This window comes from Serpula lacrymans, assembly GCF_000218685.1.
Source record: "Serpula lacrymans var. lacrymans S7.9 unplaced genomic scaffold SERLAscaffold_6, whole genome shotgun sequence".
In the NCBI taxonomy this organism is placed as follows: Eukaryota; Fungi; Basidiomycota; class Agaricomycetes; order Boletales; family Serpulaceae; genus Serpula; species Serpula lacrymans.
In genome coordinates, this window is record NW_006763295.1 from 1,671,899 (window position 1) to 1,693,422 (window position 21,524).

At 46.7% G+C, this 21,524-nt stretch overlaps 11 protein-coding genes across 11 annotated transcripts; 3 read left to right on the forward strand and 8 right to left on the reverse strand.

The window, feature by feature from the left end:
* Window positions 1-255: 255 nt before the first annotated feature.
* On the forward strand, window positions 256-1,547 carry SERLADRAFT_437378 (uncharacterized protein; the record flags this gene model as incomplete). Its single annotated transcript, XM_007317706.1, has 6 exons — window positions 256-576; window positions 635-798; window positions 851-959; window positions 1,009-1,050; window positions 1,113-1,276; window positions 1,349-1,547. The coding sequence occupies 6 exons, from the start codon at window positions 256-258 to the stop codon at window positions 1,545-1,547; spliced, it is 999 nt and encodes a 332-aa protein (XP_007317768.1).
* A 444-nt stretch (window positions 1,548-1,991) lies between these two features.
* On the forward strand, window positions 1,992-3,879 carry SERLADRAFT_448609 (uncharacterized protein; the record flags this gene model as incomplete). Its single annotated transcript, XM_007317707.1, has 2 exons — window positions 1,992-2,382; window positions 2,459-3,879. The coding sequence occupies 2 exons, from the start codon at window positions 2,194-2,196 to the stop codon at window positions 3,731-3,733; spliced, it is 1,464 nt and encodes a 487-aa protein (XP_007317769.1).
* Window positions 3,880-3,884: 5 nt separating this feature from the next.
* On the reverse strand, window positions 3,885-4,335 carry SERLADRAFT_387958 (uncharacterized protein; the record flags this gene model as incomplete). Its single annotated transcript, XM_007317708.1, has 3 exons — window positions 3,885-4,025; window positions 4,077-4,225; window positions 4,282-4,335. Coding segments are annotated over 2 exons (161 nt in total), but the record flags the coding sequence as incomplete, so codon positions are not given.
* Window positions 4,336-4,702: 367 nt separating this feature from the next.
* On the reverse strand, window positions 4,703-5,397 carry SERLADRAFT_466144 (uncharacterized protein; the record flags this gene model as incomplete). The annotated part of the gene is made up of 2 exons (XM_007317709.1): window positions 4,703-4,966; window positions 5,021-5,397. The coding sequence occupies 2 exons, from the start codon at window positions 5,333-5,335 to the stop codon at window positions 4,721-4,723; spliced, it is 561 nt and encodes a 186-aa protein (XP_007317771.1).
* A 2,716-nt stretch (window positions 5,398-8,113) lies between these two features.
* On the forward strand, window positions 8,114-10,605 carry SERLADRAFT_466148 (uncharacterized protein; the record flags this gene model as incomplete). The annotated part of the gene is made up of 6 exons (XM_007317710.1): window positions 8,114-8,784; window positions 8,842-9,137; window positions 9,190-9,364; window positions 9,423-9,791; window positions 9,856-10,388; window positions 10,442-10,605. The coding sequence occupies 5 exons, from the start codon at window positions 8,404-8,406 to the stop codon at window positions 9,955-9,957; spliced, it is 1,323 nt and encodes a 440-aa protein (XP_007317772.1).
* Window positions 10,606-12,150: 1,545 nt separating this feature from the next.
* SERLADRAFT_369056 (uncharacterized protein) lies at window positions 12,151-13,299 on the reverse strand (the record flags this gene model as incomplete). Its single annotated transcript, XM_007317711.1, has 8 exons — window positions 12,151-12,304; window positions 12,354-12,400; window positions 12,456-12,602; window positions 12,659-12,820; window positions 12,872-12,888; window positions 12,948-12,986; window positions 13,095-13,216; window positions 13,268-13,299. The coding sequence occupies 8 exons, from the start codon at window positions 13,297-13,299 to the stop codon at window positions 12,151-12,153; spliced, it is 720 nt and encodes a 239-aa protein (XP_007317773.1).
* A 31-nt stretch (window positions 13,300-13,330) lies between these two features.
* SERLADRAFT_387966 (uncharacterized protein) lies at window positions 13,331-14,685 on the reverse strand (the record flags this gene model as incomplete). The annotated part of the gene is made up of 8 exons (XM_007317712.1): window positions 13,331-13,349; window positions 13,400-13,496; window positions 13,547-13,583; window positions 13,637-13,951; window positions 14,004-14,142; window positions 14,190-14,419; window positions 14,474-14,518; window positions 14,577-14,685. 3 exons carry the CDS (start codon window positions 14,196-14,198, stop codon window positions 13,902-13,904), a joined length of 198 nt encoding a protein of 65 aa, XP_007317774.1.
* Window positions 14,686-14,974: 289 nt separating this feature from the next.
* On the reverse strand, window positions 14,975-15,321 carry SERLADRAFT_466151 (uncharacterized protein; the record flags this gene model as incomplete). The annotated part of the gene is made up of 1 exon (XM_007317713.1): window positions 14,975-15,321. A coding segment is annotated over one exon (347 nt), but the record flags the coding sequence as incomplete, so codon positions are not given.
* A 1,249-nt stretch (window positions 15,322-16,570) lies between these two features.
* SERLADRAFT_466152 (uncharacterized protein) lies at window positions 16,571-17,018 on the reverse strand (the record flags this gene model as incomplete). Its single annotated transcript, XM_007317714.1, has 2 exons — window positions 16,571-16,703; window positions 16,769-17,018. Coding segments are annotated over 2 exons (303 nt in total), but the record flags the coding sequence as incomplete, so codon positions are not given.
* A 406-nt stretch (window positions 17,019-17,424) lies between these two features.
* On the reverse strand, window positions 17,425-18,261 carry ATP16 (delta subunit of the central stalk of mitochondrial F1F0 ATP synthase, ATP16; the record flags this gene model as incomplete). Its single annotated transcript, XM_007317715.1, has 4 exons — window positions 17,425-17,660; window positions 17,717-17,805; window positions 17,864-18,017; window positions 18,071-18,261. The coding sequence occupies 4 exons, from the start codon at window positions 18,191-18,193 to the stop codon at window positions 17,532-17,534; spliced, it is 495 nt and encodes a 164-aa protein (XP_007317777.1).
* Window positions 18,262-18,386: 125 nt separating this feature from the next.
* SERLADRAFT_355797 (uncharacterized protein) lies at window positions 18,387-21,294 on the reverse strand (the record flags this gene model as incomplete). Its single annotated transcript, XM_007317716.1, has 13 exons — window positions 18,387-18,663; window positions 18,720-18,840; window positions 18,893-19,013; window positions 19,070-19,354; window positions 19,408-19,605; window positions 19,658-19,770; window positions 19,827-19,974; window positions 20,033-20,149; window positions 20,208-20,362; window positions 20,421-20,560; window positions 20,611-20,787; window positions 20,852-21,096; window positions 21,145-21,294. 13 exons carry the CDS (start codon window positions 21,292-21,294, stop codon window positions 18,606-18,608), a joined length of 2,028 nt encoding a protein of 675 aa, XP_007317778.1.
* Window positions 21,295-21,524: the final 230 nt, after the last annotated feature.

A 21,524-nucleotide genomic window follows, 5' to 3' on the forward strand; every position in this document is an offset into this window, starting at 1 on the left:
TGAGAGACATGTCAGTGCCTTTGTGAATGCTACTTTTCAGTGAGCTCGATGGGCTCCTAAAAATGTCTTCCAGAGCTCACGCTTGAGTGCGAACGCGTCCAATGTGGCCTGCATGGAAATAATATGACCGTGACGGTACAAAGACTCGCGTCGGCATTCTATTTAGACGCGTTTGCTTTGGCCGACGACCGTGACCATAATAAGTAATAGTATTTCCGCCTCGGTGCACAGTTCGGCACCAGTAAGGCTCTGGACATGCGGCGAAAGATCCTCGTTGCCGGCGCTACTGGAAAGCAAGGTCATTCCTTAATCCGAGCTCTACTCAATCCTACAACGGCTGACTCCGAGAACCAATATCACATATATGCACTTACTCGAAAGGCCTCCAGTCCGAGTGCCCAGCACATCGCCGCAGAGAATGAAGTAACAGTTGTTGAAGGTGACCTTGACATTCCCGAAACAATAACCAAGATTTTCGAGCAAGCAAAACCTGATGGGGGCATCTGGGGTGTGTATTCTGTGTTAGCTTTTCCTGGCCTTGGTGCTTCGGCTGATGGTGAGGAGAGGCAAGGAAAGGTACCATAGTCTTTGTGCCAATGAATTGACTGGGTTGTTGATGCCGTGATGGTTTTAGATGCTTGCCGACATTGCTCTCGAGTATGGCGTCTCTGCCTACATCTATTCTTCAGCCAGAAGAGCCGGCCCCAAATATGAGAATGATCTCAAGCTTTCAGGCCTTGCGAAGGCACGTATCGAGCAGCATTGTATGTCTTTAGGTGAGAAAGGTTTGCCATGGACGTAAGTATCATCCCAACAAATTCGTTATTCTCATTCTCATCAAGCTTGACAGCATCATACGCCCAGTAATCTTCATGGAGAATTTTGATGGCTTTATTGGGTCTATTACATTCTCTGTTTTGAAGACAGGTTTAAAACCGGACACAGAGGTTGCTCTTATCGTGAGAATATGCTGGTATCTGGTCCGTTCTGTTGCTAACTTGTCTCAAGTCTTCTGAAGACATTGGCAATGTTGCGGCTGGCGTTTTCAGAGTTAGTATATCTCCATCCGAGCGAAATCCTCGATTATAGTGGACTGACTCATTTCTTGATAGAATCATGAACAGTATATTCACAAGACACCCGTTCTCAGCTCTGAGTTCTCAACCATAAGCCAGATGGAAGAATCCTACAAGCGCGCCATGGGACGCTCGATTCCAGCTGTGCCAAAAGTATTTGCCTGGTTAATCACCAAAGCTAACCGTGGAGCCCAAGACCTGTAAGACCTCTTTTTTACGAACCTCTCAAGTGCCTAAAGTCTGACAATCGTCTTTTTTTCGTTGTTGTATAGACTCAAAGACCTTGAACTCTCTCACACTGCCCGTATGTCCGGCGACTACTCGGAGCTAGATGAGGAAATCAAGACTGCAAACTCAGCTTATCCTATGAAGACTTATCATGATTGGCTATTGCGAGAAAAAGAGCCGAAGGCGGCGAATGGCGAATGGAATAAGGTATCTATCGGAAAGCTGTTGACGGGTCGTGTATAACGTAGATTTCTTGACAAAGCCCATCTTGATTTTTATTATTACAGACATTGATTAAGCCAGCTCCCAAACCTTAGTCGAGGTAGTCTACCGTTGTTGCTGGCGAAGACAGGGCTCCTAACTCGGCTGATTACCGTTGGGTCCCATAAGTTACTTTCACCCTTGAACGTTTGAACGATCATGTCCTGATTCACGACAGGAAGATCGATGATTGGCTAATTCTGACACCAAGCGACAATTGCAGGACTGTTCACTGCGAATGTGGTCGTCTCCTCGTATCGGTCTTGTAAGGAAAACTCTTCGTACAATACATGTTGCTCTGCGCGATGTTCAAGTTGAAGTTCTTAGATCCCAATTACAAGATGTCTGATCACGTGCGTACGCTTTACCGCTTTTACGGCCGAAAAGCAATAGCTGGGCTGGGAGTCATCTTAGGTACTACGCCTTGGACTTGGGTCGCTTGTCTCTCGAGCTTTTCCTTGCGATAACTTTTCTGATCAATTTGACTGTCAAGTTTTACTTGGACTTTCTTGTTGGTTTCAGTTATCAAGGGTTTCACCTGCCGTCCAAGTCCAGAACAATCTACTATACTGAAATAACAGCTTCGACATTCTTCGTGATACGTCCCAAGGTGTTATAAATTACCCCCATGGGACCAGTGAAGCTGGCCATCGTTGGCGGAGGGCCATCTGCATTCTATGTTGCTTCTCGGCTTCTGTCTCTCCTTCCACACTCAAATGCAAGTTCACCACCACTCAAAATACATCTCTTTGATCGTCTGTGGGCACCACACGGACTTGTCAGATATGGTGTAGCGCCAGATCATCCTGAGGTCAAGGTGAGCAATCAATCTTACTCTATTTTGATAGAACTCTTGATTATCTGTCTTGCTGATATCGCGCACCGCTTTCAAGAACTGCACGAACAAATTTGATACTGCAGCAGCAGATCCCCGCTTCCGCTTCTTTGGCAATGTGAATATTGGAAATGCACCCCTATCCTCCATTCCCCATGCACTTACGGTTCCACTATCTTCCCTATACGAGCATTATACACACCTTTTGTTCGCATCAGGGTGTACCATTCCTACTCTCCATTCGGCGGTACCTCCTTCTGCTCACTGCATTCCCGCACTTTCTCTCGTTCACTGGTATACCCAACACCCTTCTCGACCTGCCCCTCCATCTCTTGACAAAATCACCCATGTTACTTTGATCGGCAATGGCAATGTATCCCTTGATATAGCTCGCATTCTCCTCACCTCTCCATCTGTACTCGCGAAATACGACGTTCCACAGCCTGTTTTAGAAGTCCTTTCTCGTTCGGCTGTAAGGCATGTATCGATTGTGGGCAGACGAGGTCCTTTAGAGGCAGCTTTTACTATGAAGGAGCTGAGGGAAATGATTAATCTTCCTGAAGCTTCCATGGTACCTATCGAGCCCTCTCTATTATCGCCTCCCTCCAGCACCCAACTAACGCGCCAACAAAGTCGCGTGCTTGATCTCCTCCGAAAAGGGTCTAAAAACCCTCCAGGCTCAACTTCGAAATCATGGTCCCTCGACTTTTTCCGCTCTCCAACCGGGCTGACTCCCCCATCCCCCTCTTCTCCCTCGGCGAAGCTCTCTCTCGCGCACACCGCCCTTGATCCAACGACTAACCGAGCCATTCCCACAGGAGAGACCTCTGCGCTCTCGACATCGCTCGTCGTCACGTCGCTCGGCTTCCGTGCGGATCCAGAGACGTCTTTCTACGATCCTGGTCTTACCCACCTGCGGTCTATGGCAGGACGCATCATCTCATCTTCTGGAAACGCCCTCAAGAACATCTATAGTTCTGGCTGGGCGGCCAACGGCGCCAAGGGAGTACTGGCATCCACCATGATGGATGCCTATGCCGTCGCAGATACCATTCTATCGGATATAACGCCTGGTAGCGACACTGTGGAAACGACGCCGACGTCCACTACTCGAGAAGTTGGTATATCGTCTGCTGACACGCTCAACTCAGATCCCCACCCTGAAAATCCACCGCCAGAAATAAACGATGGACTGAAGGCTGGTCTTGTAACACAATATAAGGACTGGAAGGCCATTGACGCTGAAGAGATACGGAGAGGTGAGCTACTCGGAAAAGAGCGGGAGCGCATGAACTGGGAAGAAGCTCGAGCATTCCTATCGCAGAGTTCATAAAGCCGTTTATACTGGCTAATCCTCGGAGGCATATAATCACAATAGACATCCAAATTTTAATTATAGAGTACTTCCGCTATTCAACAAATCCTCCGTGAATATCTCACCTCAAAATAAACTGTATGGTATCAAAATTACGTTGTACTACGCCGCAGGATATCGAGATCTATCTTGGAAGAGGCAATGCACGACGTCGAGCAGAAGCCGGTAGGTTCCTCATAATCTGGGGTCCTCTAAGCCCCTCCATCTGACCCTGGGGCTGTAGTGCTGGTTGCGCCTGTGCTAGTCGGTTCTGTGATGGTACTTCATCAGAAATCTGTTGGGTGCTATGGAGATTACTGACCTCGTCATCTTGCTTTTGCTTAGAGTAAAATGCGAAGAGGTCTGCAATCTGTTGCTCTAAGGCTTGCTTCTCTTTATGCAACCGTCCTACATCTTGCGTCATGACCACTACTTCGCGAGTTAACTCGGCCTTGAACTGTTCAACATGCGCTAGGTACGTGGATTTACTTCAGGACGAAAGGAAAGTACTAAATGAAATAATCTACCTTGAACGTTGATAGCGGTGGCTTCTTTCATCGCTTCTACAAAGCGCAGTCGTTCACCTCTTATCTCATTCGTCAGTTCTGCAAAACGTCAGCTAGTTTTACGACATATGAGAAAGTCAGCGAACCATTCGACAGTGCTCTCAGCATTTGTTCCTGGTCGTGACGATGGCGGTTGATTAACTGCATGATAGAGTCGGTCGCTAGTGAAACGGCTCAGTTCGGGCGTGGGTGAAGTTGGCCAAGGCAAACTTACTCAAGTTGTTCTGAGCTTGCACGTCACTACCCAAGTGTTCTCGAACAACCCCCATCAGTTCGTTAACAGATGCCCGTGTCTCTTCCCCACTTTGTTCTCGATCTTTGTGCATCGCAATTAACTGGCGCAAGTCTTCCAGCAAACTGCTGGCAGCTCCTCCATCTTCTTCAGCATTCGGATTACAACCTAGCCTTCGACAAAGCTGTTCGACAGTATTCGAAATGGTTTGTATTTGTGACGTGCCATTGTTAACGAAAGCATCGAGCCACTAATTAAATCATATTTTGAGCATGAGTGAGAACAAGTTGGGCACAAGAAAGGGCTATTCACGGAATTGAGCTCATTCAGGTACCGGACACTGTCGGCTTGTTGTTCGAGCTGCATTTTTCGCTGAGCTTCATCTGCACTTAGATATGCCAAAATCTCCTGCAACTGTTTTGATTTGTCAGTTTCATTATACATCATACAAGAAGGGATAAATTGAACCTTGTCAGCAGACAGTTCATCATTTTTTTGAACAGGTCTCTCAGCAGCTTTGTCCGCTGGATCAGTATCGTTTTTAGCAACAGCTAATATATCCTTAGATGAGCTGACAAGAGCCACCAATTCTTCAAGCCTCGCATGTATGCCAGATAGATCGACCAATGGTTCTTGCGCGAGCTTTTTCTCAGCTGGAATATTATCTTGAGGTTGTACATTACTCAGAGTTGTTTTCGTCGCGGCCGTTTCGAACGCTGAAAAGGTCGTTTGTATGGTGTCTAATTTTGTCAGGACCTCAGGCATATCAGACTTTAGCTGCATTTGCAAGACTTGCAGATTTTTCAGAATGGAGTTCGCTTGCAGTGTCCCTGTATCCGTAGACGTCTGTTTTCGTATGTCCTCGACTTTGAATAGAATGTCATGGAAAACGCTCGGGTCGATTCCTTTTGGGAGATCATTCGGTGGCGTTGGCTGAGTGACAGCTGCCATTAGGGGCCCAAGTTCTTTGGGAAGATTGTGAATGTCTTGCTGTAAAGATATGATCTGCTCTCCAAGCCCGGCAGTCTGATCGTAGTGCTTTGCCGCATTGCCTTGGATAAGTTCTGCCAAAGGTGCAAGCTTAGGCTCTATGCACACTGTATCACTTCTACTGTATTGAGACAGAGAAGAAAATCCAGTGGGATGCTCTTGTATTGGAGGCGGAAATGCCAGTGGTAGATATTTGGTTGTTGGGTACCTGATAGTACGCTGTCCCGGCAGAGCGTCCTGTTCGGGGGATAGGGGAGCTGTTTCGCTCAAGCATGGTGATGTCACGTCCCGGACAGGAACAGGAGTGCCTGCATCTGAAATCACAATAAGGCCGCTGTCGTGCTGCAACCTCTCAATCTCAGAAAAGGCATTCCTAACGCGTTCGGACCGAGTTGTCCGTGTTCTCTGCGTAGGTGTAGACGCCGGATCGGTAATACAGGAGGTGCCAGAACCGGTCCGCTCGATTTCAGCAAGACGCTGTTTGACTACGGAGAGTTGGCCCAGGTTTGCTATTGAAGGACTCTGGCAACGTGACGAAGGGGACAATGGAAATTCAGAGGGCATTAATGACACAGGTGACCCTACCAAACGAGATATCCCCGGATCATGCAATGATATGCGTGGAGGGAAAGGGGCGGGTGGCATGGGGGCACTGGATATCGGAGTAGGTGGCAGGGAACGCTCAACGTGATGCGAAGCAGGAGAACGGTGATTTTCCGCACTATCCATCCCTAAAGCACTAGATGGCGTGTATTCTGAGGCAGTATGATTCGAAGCTCGAGGCAACTGTGGTAAATCAGTTTGAACAGTCAATTGGCCGACGTTTTCATTCCCGTGGGCTAGAATATGATCAGCTTGACGCAGATCCTGGGTTTGGAGGATCGCATCCCTACATAAGACATCAGTACTTCCCTTGTCCTTGAGGCAAAAATAATGCATGATCGGCGTACCAGATTGCACTAACCCATTCAGCTCGCTCCTGTACGGATGGTGCAGCAAATTTCTCCCTTGGTCTTCCCTCAAATAGAACTTCGAATACCTTCAAATCGTCTTTGTCCGATTTGAGAGGTAGTAATGCTTTCTCGTCGGAGCTAATTTGATTCAGGGCAAGAGAACGCACGTCACTGCAGGTTAACAGTGGTATAACATGCGTTGAAGGGTTCCCCTGCAGCGTGAGCCATGTTATCAACACGTGTGTCGCATACAGTGATACAGTGCAGGTGATCCAAACAGGGAGGACTGGGGACTTCGATGGTGAGCTGAATGAGCGCGAAAGATAAAGTAATGTGCCTGAGAAACGACAAGCAGATTGATCCACTGAGAACACATATTTGTCTTGGTTTGCTGGCCGTGATAAGAAACGATCCTTTGTATCAACATCCCTAGGAATAGAAGGTACTTGTAGGAGGTTAGAAGTTGATCCCGGCGGATGATTTTTGTATTTAGCAAGACCGTCTTCTTCATCCGAATCCTTCTCTTTATTTGTTCCTCTGCCCTTTTTGAACACGGACACGAAATTTCGGAGTGAGTTGCTAAACGAAGAGCGGCGCTTTCCCTTTTTGGTGCTGAAGTATGTCTGCGTGGACTCGATGACACTCGCAGAAGAAGCGGCTCCAGCTGAACTTGGAGGTCGGCGGGGAAGAGAAGGGGTGGTACGAGTGATAGACTCGTAACGACTGATTAGCTGCTTGGTGGACTTCTGTCGTTGCACAGACCCTCTTGGAAGGGAGAAATAAGGACCAATGGGTTCAGGGTCGCATTCTCCAGGCCCCCTGGGAACGATATTTGACCTTGGAGATAGCATATCAGATGCAGCAGATCGAGTGCTAACAGCAGAGCGATCATAATTCCCGATAGACATATTCCTAGGTCCTAGTATATTTTGCTTTGGATTCCTGTTAACAGGAATCTCGTCCATGGGTGTGATCAACGGCTCTGTGTTCTCAGTAGCCGAGCTGGCTCTGGTCATCGGATGAGAGTACATAGAAAAGATACCCGAGGAGGCATCGCCAAGGCTGGACATATTGTCCAATCTTTCTAGGTAGAGGTATAGTCAATGATAAGACACTAAGCATGTCAAGACTGCTATTTCCCGAAGCGCGTCAAGGTGTAGTCTGGAACTTGTCGGTCACGGTCTACATTCAAACAGGTCAGTTTAAGACATGAGTTGGCTGCTAAGGAACAGCACTTCGCAGTCATATAGTCCACCTGGATTGAAGGTAAAAGACCGGATGATGTTTTGCATTGGCAGCATTGGCGTTACAGTCGAGCAGGTGTTCGCCTCCAAGCTTTCTTTGCAATGATGGCCAGTGTAAACCAAATTCGTTGACAAGCGGATATTGTATGCGCCTTCTTTGGCTGTAGATTCCAGTGAAAAGATGGGTCCAACCTGGCGACGTGATAGTTCTGCTTTGGTTGCCTACGATGACAGTGTTAGGGATCCGGGGAGCACGTGGCAGTGAAGCCACGCGACGGCCTCGGACGGAGGCGATGGCTCGATCACGGAGTCAAAAGATGCACTGCAGGCTGATGTAGAATGAAAAGGAAAGGCCGTATTCATTCGTGACAGGTTAACGTTGTATCATACCTGTTTGACCTGAAACAAGGCTATCCTTGTCAAATCAGGATCATGATGACCTGGACCTGCGCCCCAGCACATCATTTTGACCGGATCCCTTCCACAGCTCCTCTTTATATAGGCTGATACGTTAGCTTTGCTATGCAGATGCCAGGCATGTCCAGCGCTAACCTTACAACAAGTCAGCGTATAAAGGAGCAAGGGGCTACTAGTGTTTTAAAAGCCAGACCTCAAGCTGTACTAGTAGTGTGCCGCATCTTGCAATCCATCTGAATCCTCTTGAATGTCTTCGACCTCATCACTTTTCGACCCTCAAGCAATGGCACTGGATAATTCAAGTGCTACCAGCTTATCTTCCTGTGACTACTCGTCCTCTGCAGAAACAGAACCCAGCGAGGTCGAGCTTCCGCCAACCTACTCTCCTTCGCCTCCACCAGATTATTCATCAAAACCTCAAGCTGGTGAACAATGTGTTGCACGGACTTCACGACGCCGTAGGGCCTCGGAAAATCGCTCATTTATCACCTACAAGAAGCCTAAAATCCAGCTCAGTATTAAAAACTGCAACAAAGTTGATGGCCTCCCTACTTATGGTCAAGGCGGCTGTATACAAGGTGAAATCACCTTGGATGAGCGGGATACAATTCTATCGGTGGCAGTCAAGGTAAGACCTTTACAATATATTTATACAATGCAGTCCTGACTCAACCGTTGATTTTAGCTCGAAGGCGCAGTATCTGTGACTCCCAACTGGGCTGCGGGCCCACTCAACTCTGTCCTATTTTCTAACATGTATACTCTATGGAACAGTGAAACATCTCTCACCGATGTTTGCCCTAGCATCGTCCCTTTCTACGTCCCATTTCCCTTGGCCTATATGGATCGTGTTCAACAACGCATGCGCCCTCTACCTCCAACATGTTCAATAGCCTGGGGAGGCGCAATTTCCTACTACATAATCACTGTAATTGTAACATTTAAATCGTGGAAGCTACCTCTCATCAACAGACTCGCAAAGTGAGTGTTCAATCAAGATTTAATACCAACTGAATTAATGTTATCTTCACAGGGTATCATGGTTGACTGCTCGGCTGCGGTATCATCCCATCATACGCCCTCCTAGACCCATGTTACTATCAAGTACCCTGAGCACCTATCTCCAATATCCCGACGAATGGCATCACGAGCCGTGGTCTCTAAAATGGCCATCATCAGGCTCCGAGGGAGAGACTTTGGAATGTCATGTATGTCGCCATCTATGCTCTTCAATCGATTAATAATGATCGTTGTTGCGTTTCATAGATGTATATTCCTTCAGTACGAGTTTTCGTAACTTCAGAAGCAATACCATTCCATCTCCATCTAAGAGGCCTGTCATCCACCATTGACTCGTTAATGCGGTCGACAAAATCTTCATCAAGAAAAAAAGGCTCAGATATATATTCACTTCGAGTCTCCTTGGTTCGTCAAACCTCCATCTCTTTCCGAGGGTGGAAGACTTGCGGTCATCACGTGCTCGATGAGTGGAAGTTGGAGTTGCAGCCTTCTGCCACGCTCTTGGATGACACCTCATCGGATTTAAATTTTACTACAAGAGACTGGACCGGGGAACTAGCTTTTGAAAAAAGCGTAGAAACCACCGGATTTACCACGGGCGAACTATCTGTCAAGGTACATTACTGATCTGATAGGCAGACAACTCAGAGCTAATGACGTGATGCGATTTTTCTTCCAGGATTACATCAGGCTGTCCTTGGTAACCAAAGATTCAGCTGCATCTACGCTATCCCACGCTATCCCTATCCGCCTAGTCACGGAACACTGCGTCTATGCTTGACATGCTAATGAAATCAGTAACCCAGAAAGACAACTATAATAATTCAACCATACGCCGATATACTTATTGATTAATTATGATTACTGCTCTTTTGATTATTTACGGAACGGAAGGACAATATGTATACCATCTCAAGTGAGATACAACATCGGTTGGAAGATCTTGGTAGCAATTGTGGGGACATGTATGAGCAAATCGAGAAATACAATCGATAGATGTACCAATAAACTGAGAGCGCGGTTTACATGTATGAGAAAATTGTTAGTTTGAATTGATGCATGATATCATTTACTTAGGTAACCAGGATGACTGCGGGTCCATAGTAGTGGGATTCTGTCGCGGGGACATGGGAGGCGTATCATCTAACTCCCATGTGCCTGGGATAAGTGCTATAGGAAGGATCCATGTCGCAGTTAGGATCACTCCATACCCTACAAAATCCAATGGGTTAACGTACACCTCGTGTGAGAGAGAAATACCGTACCTTTATCAAAAGACTTGACACCTGACCAACCCCAGGCGATAAACCCTCCGATATATCCCAGATAAGGGACTAGTCGTTTCAAGACTAACATGGCGGGATGTAGCTGAGGAGGCATGAGAGTTACAGGCAGGTGATCTAATAGCCACTTCAATGCCGCCGTTATCATAGCTGCGCGCTTAGCAGCTTCAAGTTGTTTGTTATTGAGCACGTCAAGTACAGGGGGCGGTAGATAACTGATAAAAATGGATTAACTCCAGGAACCAAACAAATAAGACAAAATGTCCCATACATTCTGAAGCCCCACCATGTAGTTTCGACTGAAATTTTCGTTGTGGATGGCAGCCAGACTCGATACTCCTTGACCTTCTTCGGCTTTTCTGGCTGGACTGGATAATCCTTAGCATCCACACTGCCATTTCCTTCCTCTCTACACTTTCCCTTCCATTGGCTACTAAAGGATAGCGGCTGCATATATTCCTCCGGCAATGATATAGGCACGGGTCTTGGAGAACCTATTTGCTCCAGAGTGCGTACTTCTTCCCCATCCCCGTCAACAGACACTATCTCGGACAACGCAATTTCAACCTCGGAGCCTTCATGTGGCTCAAGCGGGCCATACATCATAACGGACGAGTTGTCATCCATGTCAGAGTCCGCGTCGTGCTCTTGTGTGTCAGGTGGTGTATTGGCATCATCCTTGCTGGTAGGGGACCGTAAACGATCAAGAATCGACCAGACGGATTGTCTCCCTTTCTCTATAGACCCATTCATGATTGTAGCAGATGACAGGAACGAGAGTAATTTTGAGTCTGCGATTATAGAGCCTGACGAAGCTGGTGGAGGCGGGTCTGTAGCATCATCTACAGGTGTTGTAGAAGGTGAACCTTTCGACGTAGTAAAAGACGGTAATGAAGATATCATGGTTTGAATTTTCCGTGCAAGGGTATCGGGTTCGGGAGGTTGACTGATTTCTTCGTCTCTGGACTCGGAGTTCTGAGGCTCCTCAGTAGCTGTTTCCATCGGCACATCGTTTGGTGGGTCGGTACTGGATTTAGCACTAGTTTGAGCTTCGGCAGGAGGGGGTTCTAAGGGGACATCTGGAAGCTTTTTGTTTAAGTCTTCCTTTGTAAACCAGGATACTGGAGGAAAATCGGCTCTCTTTTGCTTGTGCACGAAACCGTTGAATTTGGCGATGGCCGCGGTCTTATATTTTAAGACATTTTGGGATATGTTGGAACCCGACGTTAGCGTTTCATCGGGATGCGCATTCGCTGTCGATAGTGTAGATGCTGTAGTGGCGATGCTTTTGCTCAATGAGCGTACAAGACGAGGCAAAACACCGCCTGGCGACGTTGTAGTCGAGTTAGATGATTCTGTGGGTGTTTTTGGTTCTGGGGTCATCAACGAAGTTTTGAATGAGAAATATATACAACTAGGCTATAGCAAAAAACGTTGGCCAACAACACAACTTCAAGATGAGCGCTGGAGCGCGATGGCAAGTCAAGATGGCGGTTGCGCTTGCAAGATGATCGCGGTGGCAGTGTTCGAGGTCCATACCATTCCCATTCACACGTGTAAGCCGCCTATCAGTTTTATTTCCGTTCTGGCTGGACAAGCGATGGCGTAGACGTAGATGCTAGGATATCACGATCATTCGTAGACCGAAAACTCACTTAGGGCGTGCAGTTTAATCATCTCACTATTGGGCATTAGTCGGCAGCTTTGGTAGGTGCTAGTTTACTATCTGTATTATATGTCACCGAATCATGCGGTTTTGGTTTCTCCTGGGCTGGAGATTGGTTGGCTGACCCAATACAGCGAGCTGTAGCAGCGATACGGAAGTTCGTAGGTACCACCGTGTGCCTACAATCCGCTGAGAATCCCGAATTACAGGCATAATACATGCACTTACTCATAATATTCCTGCACCCCAATGCCTTCCATAACCAGGACGTCGCCCTACACCATCGTCACTTAATTTCGAAATGGAAAAACCGTACAAATTCTAACTTACGTGCCGGAGTACTAATGTTAGAACATTTTGCTTGTGGCTTTCAAGTTGTTGCTTGAGTTTACGGGTTCGAAAGTGCATGTAGGCTGTAGATCCCAGCGATAGAGAAGCAACGACTGGGCCTAGACCTTTCTCACTGTCGCTATGGAACTATAAAATACAGCACTTAAGACTGTAAAACGAAGACATATAACTAGTGTACTCACAGACATCTTTTGCCGTTCCATATAGGCTGCACTTAATACTTCGTTGAAAGGAATGTCGTGATTCAACGACCTACGTGCGCGGTCTTTGATTAGGCTCAAAGCATCAAGAACTGCGGTCGGTGCATTGGTGAATGGCACAGTGTTCCCTGTTCCTCCGACGTACTGGATATGTCAAATCAGTGAGGTGTCTTAGTGCACAATGTTTATATATACTTGATATGGTTCACCGGCTGTCATGTACAAGTTTAAATCATCGTCACTCTACGAAAGCTCTGTAGGCTAAACTCACAATTTTGGGAGAAGTAGTTCGTAAGAAATGCTCCTCGCACTATGAGACCGAGTTAGGCAACCACACATAACAGATAAACGGAATCTTACACTTGTGCTATAAGAGATGTAAGTGCATGGAACATTGATGTTATGGTATAACTCACACTTCTTAGAGGATATCTTCTTAACAACAACTCTCCGTTCGCGGCCTGCTCTTGATAATCTTGAAATATCTTATCTGCAGCCTTATTTGCTGGCGGCGTGCCTTTTATAAGGTGTATTCTTCCTCTGGCTTGCAAGCATAAGCAACTTACTACGCTGCAAGGAATCGAAAGTAACCTTTTGTATGGTAAAACAAATGTCGAACACATGGTAAAGCCACCACCGTAGTCAAAAAGGCTTGCTGAGCAAGGTTGGATACCTATCATCATGGTTACACGAGGGCAAAACAGGGAGCTTGAAGAAACGCACCTGATTTTTTTCCAATTAGAGAGTCATGCATGTTTTTGGGGTAGAAGCCCCAGAATTCATTTGGAAGGCGGAGGCGTCCTTTGACTGTTTGATAAGCCTAGCTTATTGTCAGTAAGACGGATACTGGAAGAAATATGTTTTCCTCACTCCACAGTGCGAGCATTCCCATTGCTCCCATTTGAATCTGTAAGCCCGGACAATATTAGTATCAACCACTCCAAAATAATATCGCCTCGCCTGCTTGATAAACGTCCGCAAGATTGGCAATGCCAGCCTTTGGTATACGGGTGAGTTGTAGTTATGCCATCCGTCAGGTTTAGTTTTCGACATGGCCGTAGGTCTGGCAATGGTCGTCTCTCGAGTTCTGCTGGTAATAGTTGGAGAAAACTTTGGTCGTAATCAAGTTGCAATGGGGGGCATGTTCCCTTTGACAGCAGCCAGAAATTATTGCAGCGAGGATTCAGGCACATCCAACCTTGTTTGTAGATAAAAGGACTACTCTTCATGCAACTGACGCATTTGATTTGAGACGAGCTTGCATTTTCGAGATGTCTAATGAACGGTTTGAGGGATATATACTTTGCTTGCGTGCTGAAGAACAAACCTTGTATTCGTAGGTGGGGTGCAGTTGTCCTCGTCAGTTTTGGGGATCCACCAGGGTGGGCCTTGCTCTTCACACCACTGAAACGCGAATTTATAACGGACGACTCGTCCTCGAGTATTGGAGGCCGGTTGATACTCAGCTAAAAACGTGTTAACCTTCCTGCTAAACACAGCGAACACCACTTACCCCATGCATGTGAGATCCAGAAATGACCAAGTACTACGTAAGTATATCGCGAGGAGGCAAGATCGTATGGGAACAAAGCATATTTATCATCCACGAGCAAGACCAGAGGATTCTTACTCGCGAAAGTATTCAACAATGCGCGCACAGATTTGTCAGTTGAATCTTGATCATCAGCAAGCTGAGTCTGCGGGCCCCCTTCACGTGACAGGACACTTTCTGCTTTCCCGCCCCTACCACATCACGATAAGCTCGACGATCTGACTAGTCCCAAGTAAGACACCCACCCATGAGATATAATGAATTTTCCGCCATGGTGAAATATATCACGACTAAAAATCGAAGATATTTGAGACTGACAAACGGAACCTCGCTGGCAGACGCACATACTTTGCCGAAAATGCACTAAGGAGATAACCTTTTACCCTGTCCTTGTTGAAATAAACTCCACCCTGGTAACTACGGAAGTAGTCGAAGGATTCACATATTTCCTGTCGAGACTAAGTGTACATCAGCTTGCTTCCTTTACGGAGGCATTAGGTTAAACGTACGAAAGCCCAGATCGGCGGTGGGACGGACAATAGTGGTTTGGTACTGCTCTGGACATGACAATCTGCCTTTACAGTAGAATTATCAGAAGTAAGTACTGGTGGCTGCACAATACTAAGCGCAGCCACGTCTGGTACATTTTGGTCCTCTGGCATGAGAGGATCGTTGGGAAATGTTTCAGGATGCCCTTCTTCCTTCTCTTTACTCCAGTCATCCAACACAGGGGTATTATTTGTGTGCGTAAGATATGCCGTTTCACCGGCGTGCTGGATGTGACGGTCTAATTCGCCACAGCTAAATTGCGGGTCAGTAAATTTTACTGAAATTTTCGAAGCTGCAGAAGGCCTTGGCACAATACAACGAGACGAAATTTTGCCGGGCTTATTGCGAATAAGCCTACATGGTGCCAAAAGTTGTAAGCCTGGACGTTGCTTAACTTGCCAAATTCTCTGCTCGGTCCTGACTTCTTCGAAGTCGTTCCGAGTTCTTTTAGTAGCATGCACCGCGATAGCACTGGGAAGAGTAGCATGCGAGAGTTGAGTATTTGATATCGCGGTTGCTGCAAGCTGAATAAACGAGTTATCAGCCGAACTTGGGGGTACTGGCGGAATGAGAGGGCGGATTATTATTGTAGCTTTAAGAGTCCAGAAGACTATTACACACCCTGCATATCTTGTATAAGCTCGGTGGGAGCCTGAATGGGGAATATATTTTGGACCGTTGAGCTGCTTGTAGTAGTAGCACCGTCATCACTGCGACGTAGCCGCTTTTCAGGAGGATGTGAAATGTCCTTAAGCGCGTTAGATCGTCCCCGTTGAACTGTCTGGGGCGAAGATTTCTTCTCACTCTTCGCAATCCTATGCGCGTTAACCGTGTTCTGAGGCTGGTCGGATGGCGTGAAATGAAATGCGCTAAATGATGTCGTAGCAGTTTTTCTACTGTTGCTTCCGTCAATAGATACGCTTGAAAGACATGGCTTCCCTGCTTCAGTTAAACCGCAGCGTTTTACATCCAGCGAATAAGAAGATACATAACCCTGATTTGACGAGGATTGGGCGGTGCGAGGTGGTGTATCTTCTTCATAAGGTTGAGGACGCCCTGAAAAATCAGGATTCTGCCGCACTGTATCTGTCCTAGCTTTTTGTGCACTCCTTGTGCTTTTCTCCGTGCTTTTCTGCTTCGAATCAGGTTCCATTGTACCCGCACCACCAATCTCACTTCTGTCCACACCACATTCTGAACGTAATACAGGTCCTGACTTGCGCCTGTTATCAGTACGGTGTACGCGTTTTTCGTAAGACAGCTTTTGAGAATCCGAGGCCGCCCTTTTACGTCTTTTCGTGGATGGAGCATTAGAAGTATGCAATAAAAGATCTTCTGAAGAGTTGGATGGTGCTATGACATCTGGCTTTACTGATGCGGCCCTTCTCTTACTAGAGCGGCCCAGAGGTACTTTCTGACTATCCTTAGAGTTTTCTGAAGGCCGAGACGTTTTAGACGACAGCCTTTCCTTAGCTTGGGTCGGACCGTTGGCAGAAGCCACTGCTCCGTGAGACGCTTTTTTATCACCCTTGTTCACCCTCGCCCCAGTGCCCAAGCGCAGGTTCTGTTGCCTAGAGCCAGTCCCGCGCATAACTGTCTTTGAGCTCGATGATTTGTTTAGGCGACCTCCAATCTGTTTACGAACACCTAAAGCACTGACTACGGGAGAGATGAGCCGTCTCTCGCAGAGGATTTGTAATTTCCTTTGACCTCACCTTTAGGTGGGGCGGGTAGATTATCCTTACGTATTCTGTTATGAAGAAGAATCGCGGCCTCGTTCTCATTGTGAAAAGCAGCCCAAAAAAAGTCGATAACGGCCCTCAGAATCGTGTTATTGTCCACAGAGATATTTGCGGGTGGCTTCTCCACCCCGTCAAAATTCTTGGAATATGCGACGTCTATCCATCTCTGCGTGGCTTCTCGACCCTGGAATCAATTGACAAAAACAAGTTAGCCATTAAGACAATAGTAAAGCCATTAGATGTTCGCACAAGAGGATCCCCACGGATATTCTGCATAATCATCCCGACGGCTTGCTCATCCGTTCCTCGAGACCGGCTACTCTGTAAGAGCACCTCCTCGCGCCAACGAAAACTGGATTTGATACATTCGACCTCGAGCAGCGAAAGATCATTACAGAGTGCCTCTTCGTGTGGTAGCATTGCTATTGCTCCTGAACCGAGCTACCAGGTGGAAAGAGACGTATTTGCAGGAGTGATTTGAGACGCGCACGGACCTGTAGCCAGGTTTATGCCAACGGTTCTTTCAGTGAACTTGGGTCTTCAATGAGCAGGTCAAGGCTCCCTTTGTCGTCGTGTATTACCTGTGAGAATCAATTGCCTGAGAAGCCGCGGGTTTCGTGTCGAGACCAATACGGCCCTAGTAGTACAGATCCACTGGGCAGCCGTAAGGACTCGAGACTTGAAATAATGCTGTCCCAAAGATTGTGCGATTTGAAAGCTGGGAGATTTTTAGGATCGTTGCTTTGCATTAATTGCAGTTATAAAAGTAAATTTAAGAGTTCGTTGCAGTAGTAACATTGCAGCCACGTCGATGAGTACACCGCAATTGCAAGAGGACTTCGAATTTAAATGGAGGTTAAACAATTCGCTAGAATCATAGCGTGCGTTGCCCGAGCCCGCAAAATGCCCAATTGCAAGTACCAGGAAATTAACGAATAGCCATAATTCAAGGTTAAATCTTTATAAAATTATAAGGCATCACGCTACAGACAATGCAAGCGCAAGACCATGTTTATTTTGAACCAAGGGCATGCTGCAGTGCCTCGTAAACGTCTGCCTCTATCCGAGCCTCCGTCTTGACTTCCTCAGATCCGTTACCAGCAGCAACCTTCAATGCTTCCTGGAGATTGGAGCGGACAGCCTATACATTTAGGTGAGTATACATGGGAGTGCGTTCATCGACTTTCGACTTCGTACCTCTGGTGAGAATGAATCAAGAGGTGCAGCCTCCACTACGTTGATGGTAAGCTTGTTGTTGGGGTGGACATTGGCAAAACCGCCAGAGACTAGCAAAAGAACGGATATTAGCGCACTAAAACACGAGTTATTCACAAGTGAACTGACCAAACCACTTCTTCGAAGTGTTCCCGGACTCGATGACCTCAACCACTCCAGGGCGCAATGTTTCGATTGATGGTACGTGGTTAGCCAAAATACCCATGTCACCAGTCGCCGCAGACACGTTCACCTGGACCACGTCTGTAGAGGTGAAAATGGCCTTCCGCATAATCTCAATCATAGGATTTTTCGTGGAGTTAACTATGAAGTTACCTGGTGGGGAAGAACCAGCGAGAGCTTGATTTTATCCGAAACCTCAGCATATCCACGTCTGGCCTGCGTGAGGACCGACGGCGCGCGACGAGCGGCAGACGAGATGAGGCGAAGGGAAGACATGGCTTTTGAATGAAATATTTGGCTGCCGATGGGCACGTAGAAAGGTAGAGTAAAGCGCGGATAAAGCCGGGTCGCTACAAAATTTAGGGTTAGGAGTTATGGCTCTGCGCGGCTAAGTCGTATCAAGGTCGTATCAAGGTAGGTATGCAGGCAGTTCATATATAAAATCATACTCATGCTCGCAAACATCGATAACAGATATCATATATATATATATTTCGCAGGCCCAAAAAATAATCCAATGTTCCACATAGATAAAGGGATACACTTCACGATAACAATACATAGTAATGCCCATAAATTAATTGTACCAAGACACAGTCATCAACGGTACAAACTTGACATCGGATGGTTCATGGATTGATACTTGTCGTCACCACTTGATTGAGTTATGTGCAAAGAGTGTTCAGTTTCAGTTTCGCCCATAGTCTTCTGGCAAAAGTTCAGGAACACGTTCGATACCACGCTCGCTATCGTCGTCCCAGTCAGTATAAAGCAGCACCGTAAGAGGCGGAACCATACTCACATACGGTCAATAGCTATCATCAAGTCGTAATTGATTTCCTGACTCACAACTGAGTCAAATTTATACGCGGGATGAGAGCGAACGAAATTTCGCATCCAAGTTGCAGCAGTCATGAGAGAACCTAAAGCAGCCAGTTAATACATATGTAAAACGAATCACAAGAAATGATTGACCATTGGATCGCCGCCGAATGAAGTCTAAGTATCGATCTATCTTCGATCTTTCTGCCTTCTCGACATCTATTGTATCTAAGTATGCATCAACGAGCCCTAATAAGCCTGGGAAGGAGGCGTTCTGTTCGAAAGTGAAAGTGAGCACTACGGTAAGACATGAGTATGTAGGGAGTTTACCTTTCCATTCATAATCTCATTGACAGTCATTTCTTCATATTCTTCTTCAACTGGACTATCAACGACATGAAGGGGTCGGGCCAGAGGAGGGAAGCAGTTGCGTAGCTTCTTGTCTTTCGATGGCAGACTGCAATTCGAGCACTCTACGGGGGAATTAGAACCCGAGGACGAGGCAACGCTAGAAGTAGGTGATGTGTGACCAGGTGGAAGCACATCCTTTCTGAAATAAAACTTTTCTGAGTGCACTGCATCCCTCTGCTGAGCTCTGCCCATATTAACATCAACCTGTGTAAGAAATTAGTGTTGGAGGAGATGGGAGAGGTGGGAGAGAAAGGAACCTTGGATATGGGTATATAAAAGTTTATATTGAAGCTCAAGATAGCTCTAGACAAGAGCACAATAAATACTGCAAATGCTGCATTCTCAAAGTCCGTCAGTTGCACTTCCATGCTACGGAATTCGACGCGCCAGCCAATAGGCGATTTCGGCGGAGGGGGTTTGAAGCGCAGGGTCTGCCAATTAGTTGATTGGATGTTCTATTGAAACCGATTTGAAGCCATTCGTCAAATTTATATGTGAGAGAAATACCTCAAAATGGTCATTGCTCGCTGTATCGTCCTGATTGATTGTCTCCGAGAAGATTACAAGGGGATCACGTATGAAAAGGTGAGCAATATGCTTAGAAAGCAAATCGTCAATACCTAGATACGAAGAATGAGCGATCACAGCTGAAAAGCGATAAAAATTACGTATTTACCATGACCACGAAGGCGATCATAAATAGGCTCATCATATGGGACAATCCCATCGTTATATGCAGGTTTATTTATCCAGTCCGTCGAGATATACAAATCCACACTGTCGTAGCGAGATTTAGGAATTGAAAATTTGCTATTTTCGAGGGGCTATTCCCTCAAAAAATGTAAGTATTGTTTCTTCAAAGTTCAACAAACAAATGGTTACCTTGAGACCACGCTCTTCCTCAGTTCGATCGTCAACGCTTCCGGCAATGACATTCCAGCGGCAGTCTACGTCCGCTAAATATCCTCGCCAGATTGGGCTAGCTGCACTCAATGCAAGCTGTAACAAGGTGGTTAGGGACATCGCAATTTGTGGCAGAATTTTTCAGATTAATTACCATTATAGGTCCCACAGGAATCAACGCGTCATACATACGCCTCGCCTCATCTACATTGCAGCTCTGGAATGTCAGTTGGAGACAACAACATCCCATTCCAAAACCCATGGCATCCATGTAAATGTGATCATTGAGTGCAGCCCCACGCTTAGCCTCTGTTGTTGAAGAGTATCTCATGAAATGCATATATTGATATGCGATCAATTTCCTCACCAGAATCCCCAGGGTATATCGAGCGCTGCCATGGAATTGTGGGGTCAACGAATGGGCGAGGTGTTTTGTCGTCTATGAAAATAGGGAGATTAATGGCTACTTTTGATCCTCTTCTGCTTCTGATATTGGCTGTCAATGTGCTGCAAAGCAAGTCAATTGCGAGTTAAATCTACAAGGACACAATACTGACGGAAAGCGAGCATGGGGGTTTGTAATCTCCTCTGGAAGGAACAGACTTTGGCTAGAAACGGCATTATCGGCTGTGAAATGAGGTTCTGTGAATACTCCAGGGGCTCCCAAGCGAGGGAAAGACGTGACAGTTAGCGGAACTTCGTTCGCCTTTAGATGTTTGCGAGCCAGAACACGCCTCCAGCGGTCAAAAGATTGTGAGTTCCACGAGCAGTGTTATTTCAGACAAGGACAATACATACCTATAGCGCATATTGTCCTCTACCGACAACAGATCAGGAATCGAGCCGGTATACGGAGACCCGGGCGTCGACTCCAGCATGTATCTGCCATACTCAGGATGAAAAGTGGGAATTGTTGCTGAGTCGGCAGTGTCATCCGATAATTCGTTGACGATCTTGCTGAGCTTCGCAAGAATTTCGGTCTGTCTGAGCGATAATTTGGCGTTTTTCCCCTCGTCGTCGAAGGAAATAACTATATATTCCACCTATGGACTATGAGCACTCGCGTAGATAACAGCGGGAGATCAACGCACCTCATCACCCCAGAGCAGCTCATCGCCGTACCTGTCCTTTACGCGATCCCAAGTGTGCAAGAACTGTGTGATGCCATGAAACCTAACATGATCAGCATACTTCTTTGCTTCATCCCAGGTGAGCGGTGTTCCGAGATACAACAACCCCATGGCAGTTTGGTCTCTGCACCCAAAATCGCTTAATCAGAGATATATAGCCTGGCAAATTGAGAAAATAAAAGGTGCAGTTATAAGTAGGCTGAGACCAGGGAAAAGGAAGGAGATAAGAACATACCAAGCATATGCGTATTGCTTAGAATTGCGACTACCGCCTTACTCAGAAACTGATGTCGGGCCGAGTGACAGATTTGTCAGACGGGCAGAGTTTTTGTATTTTCTCC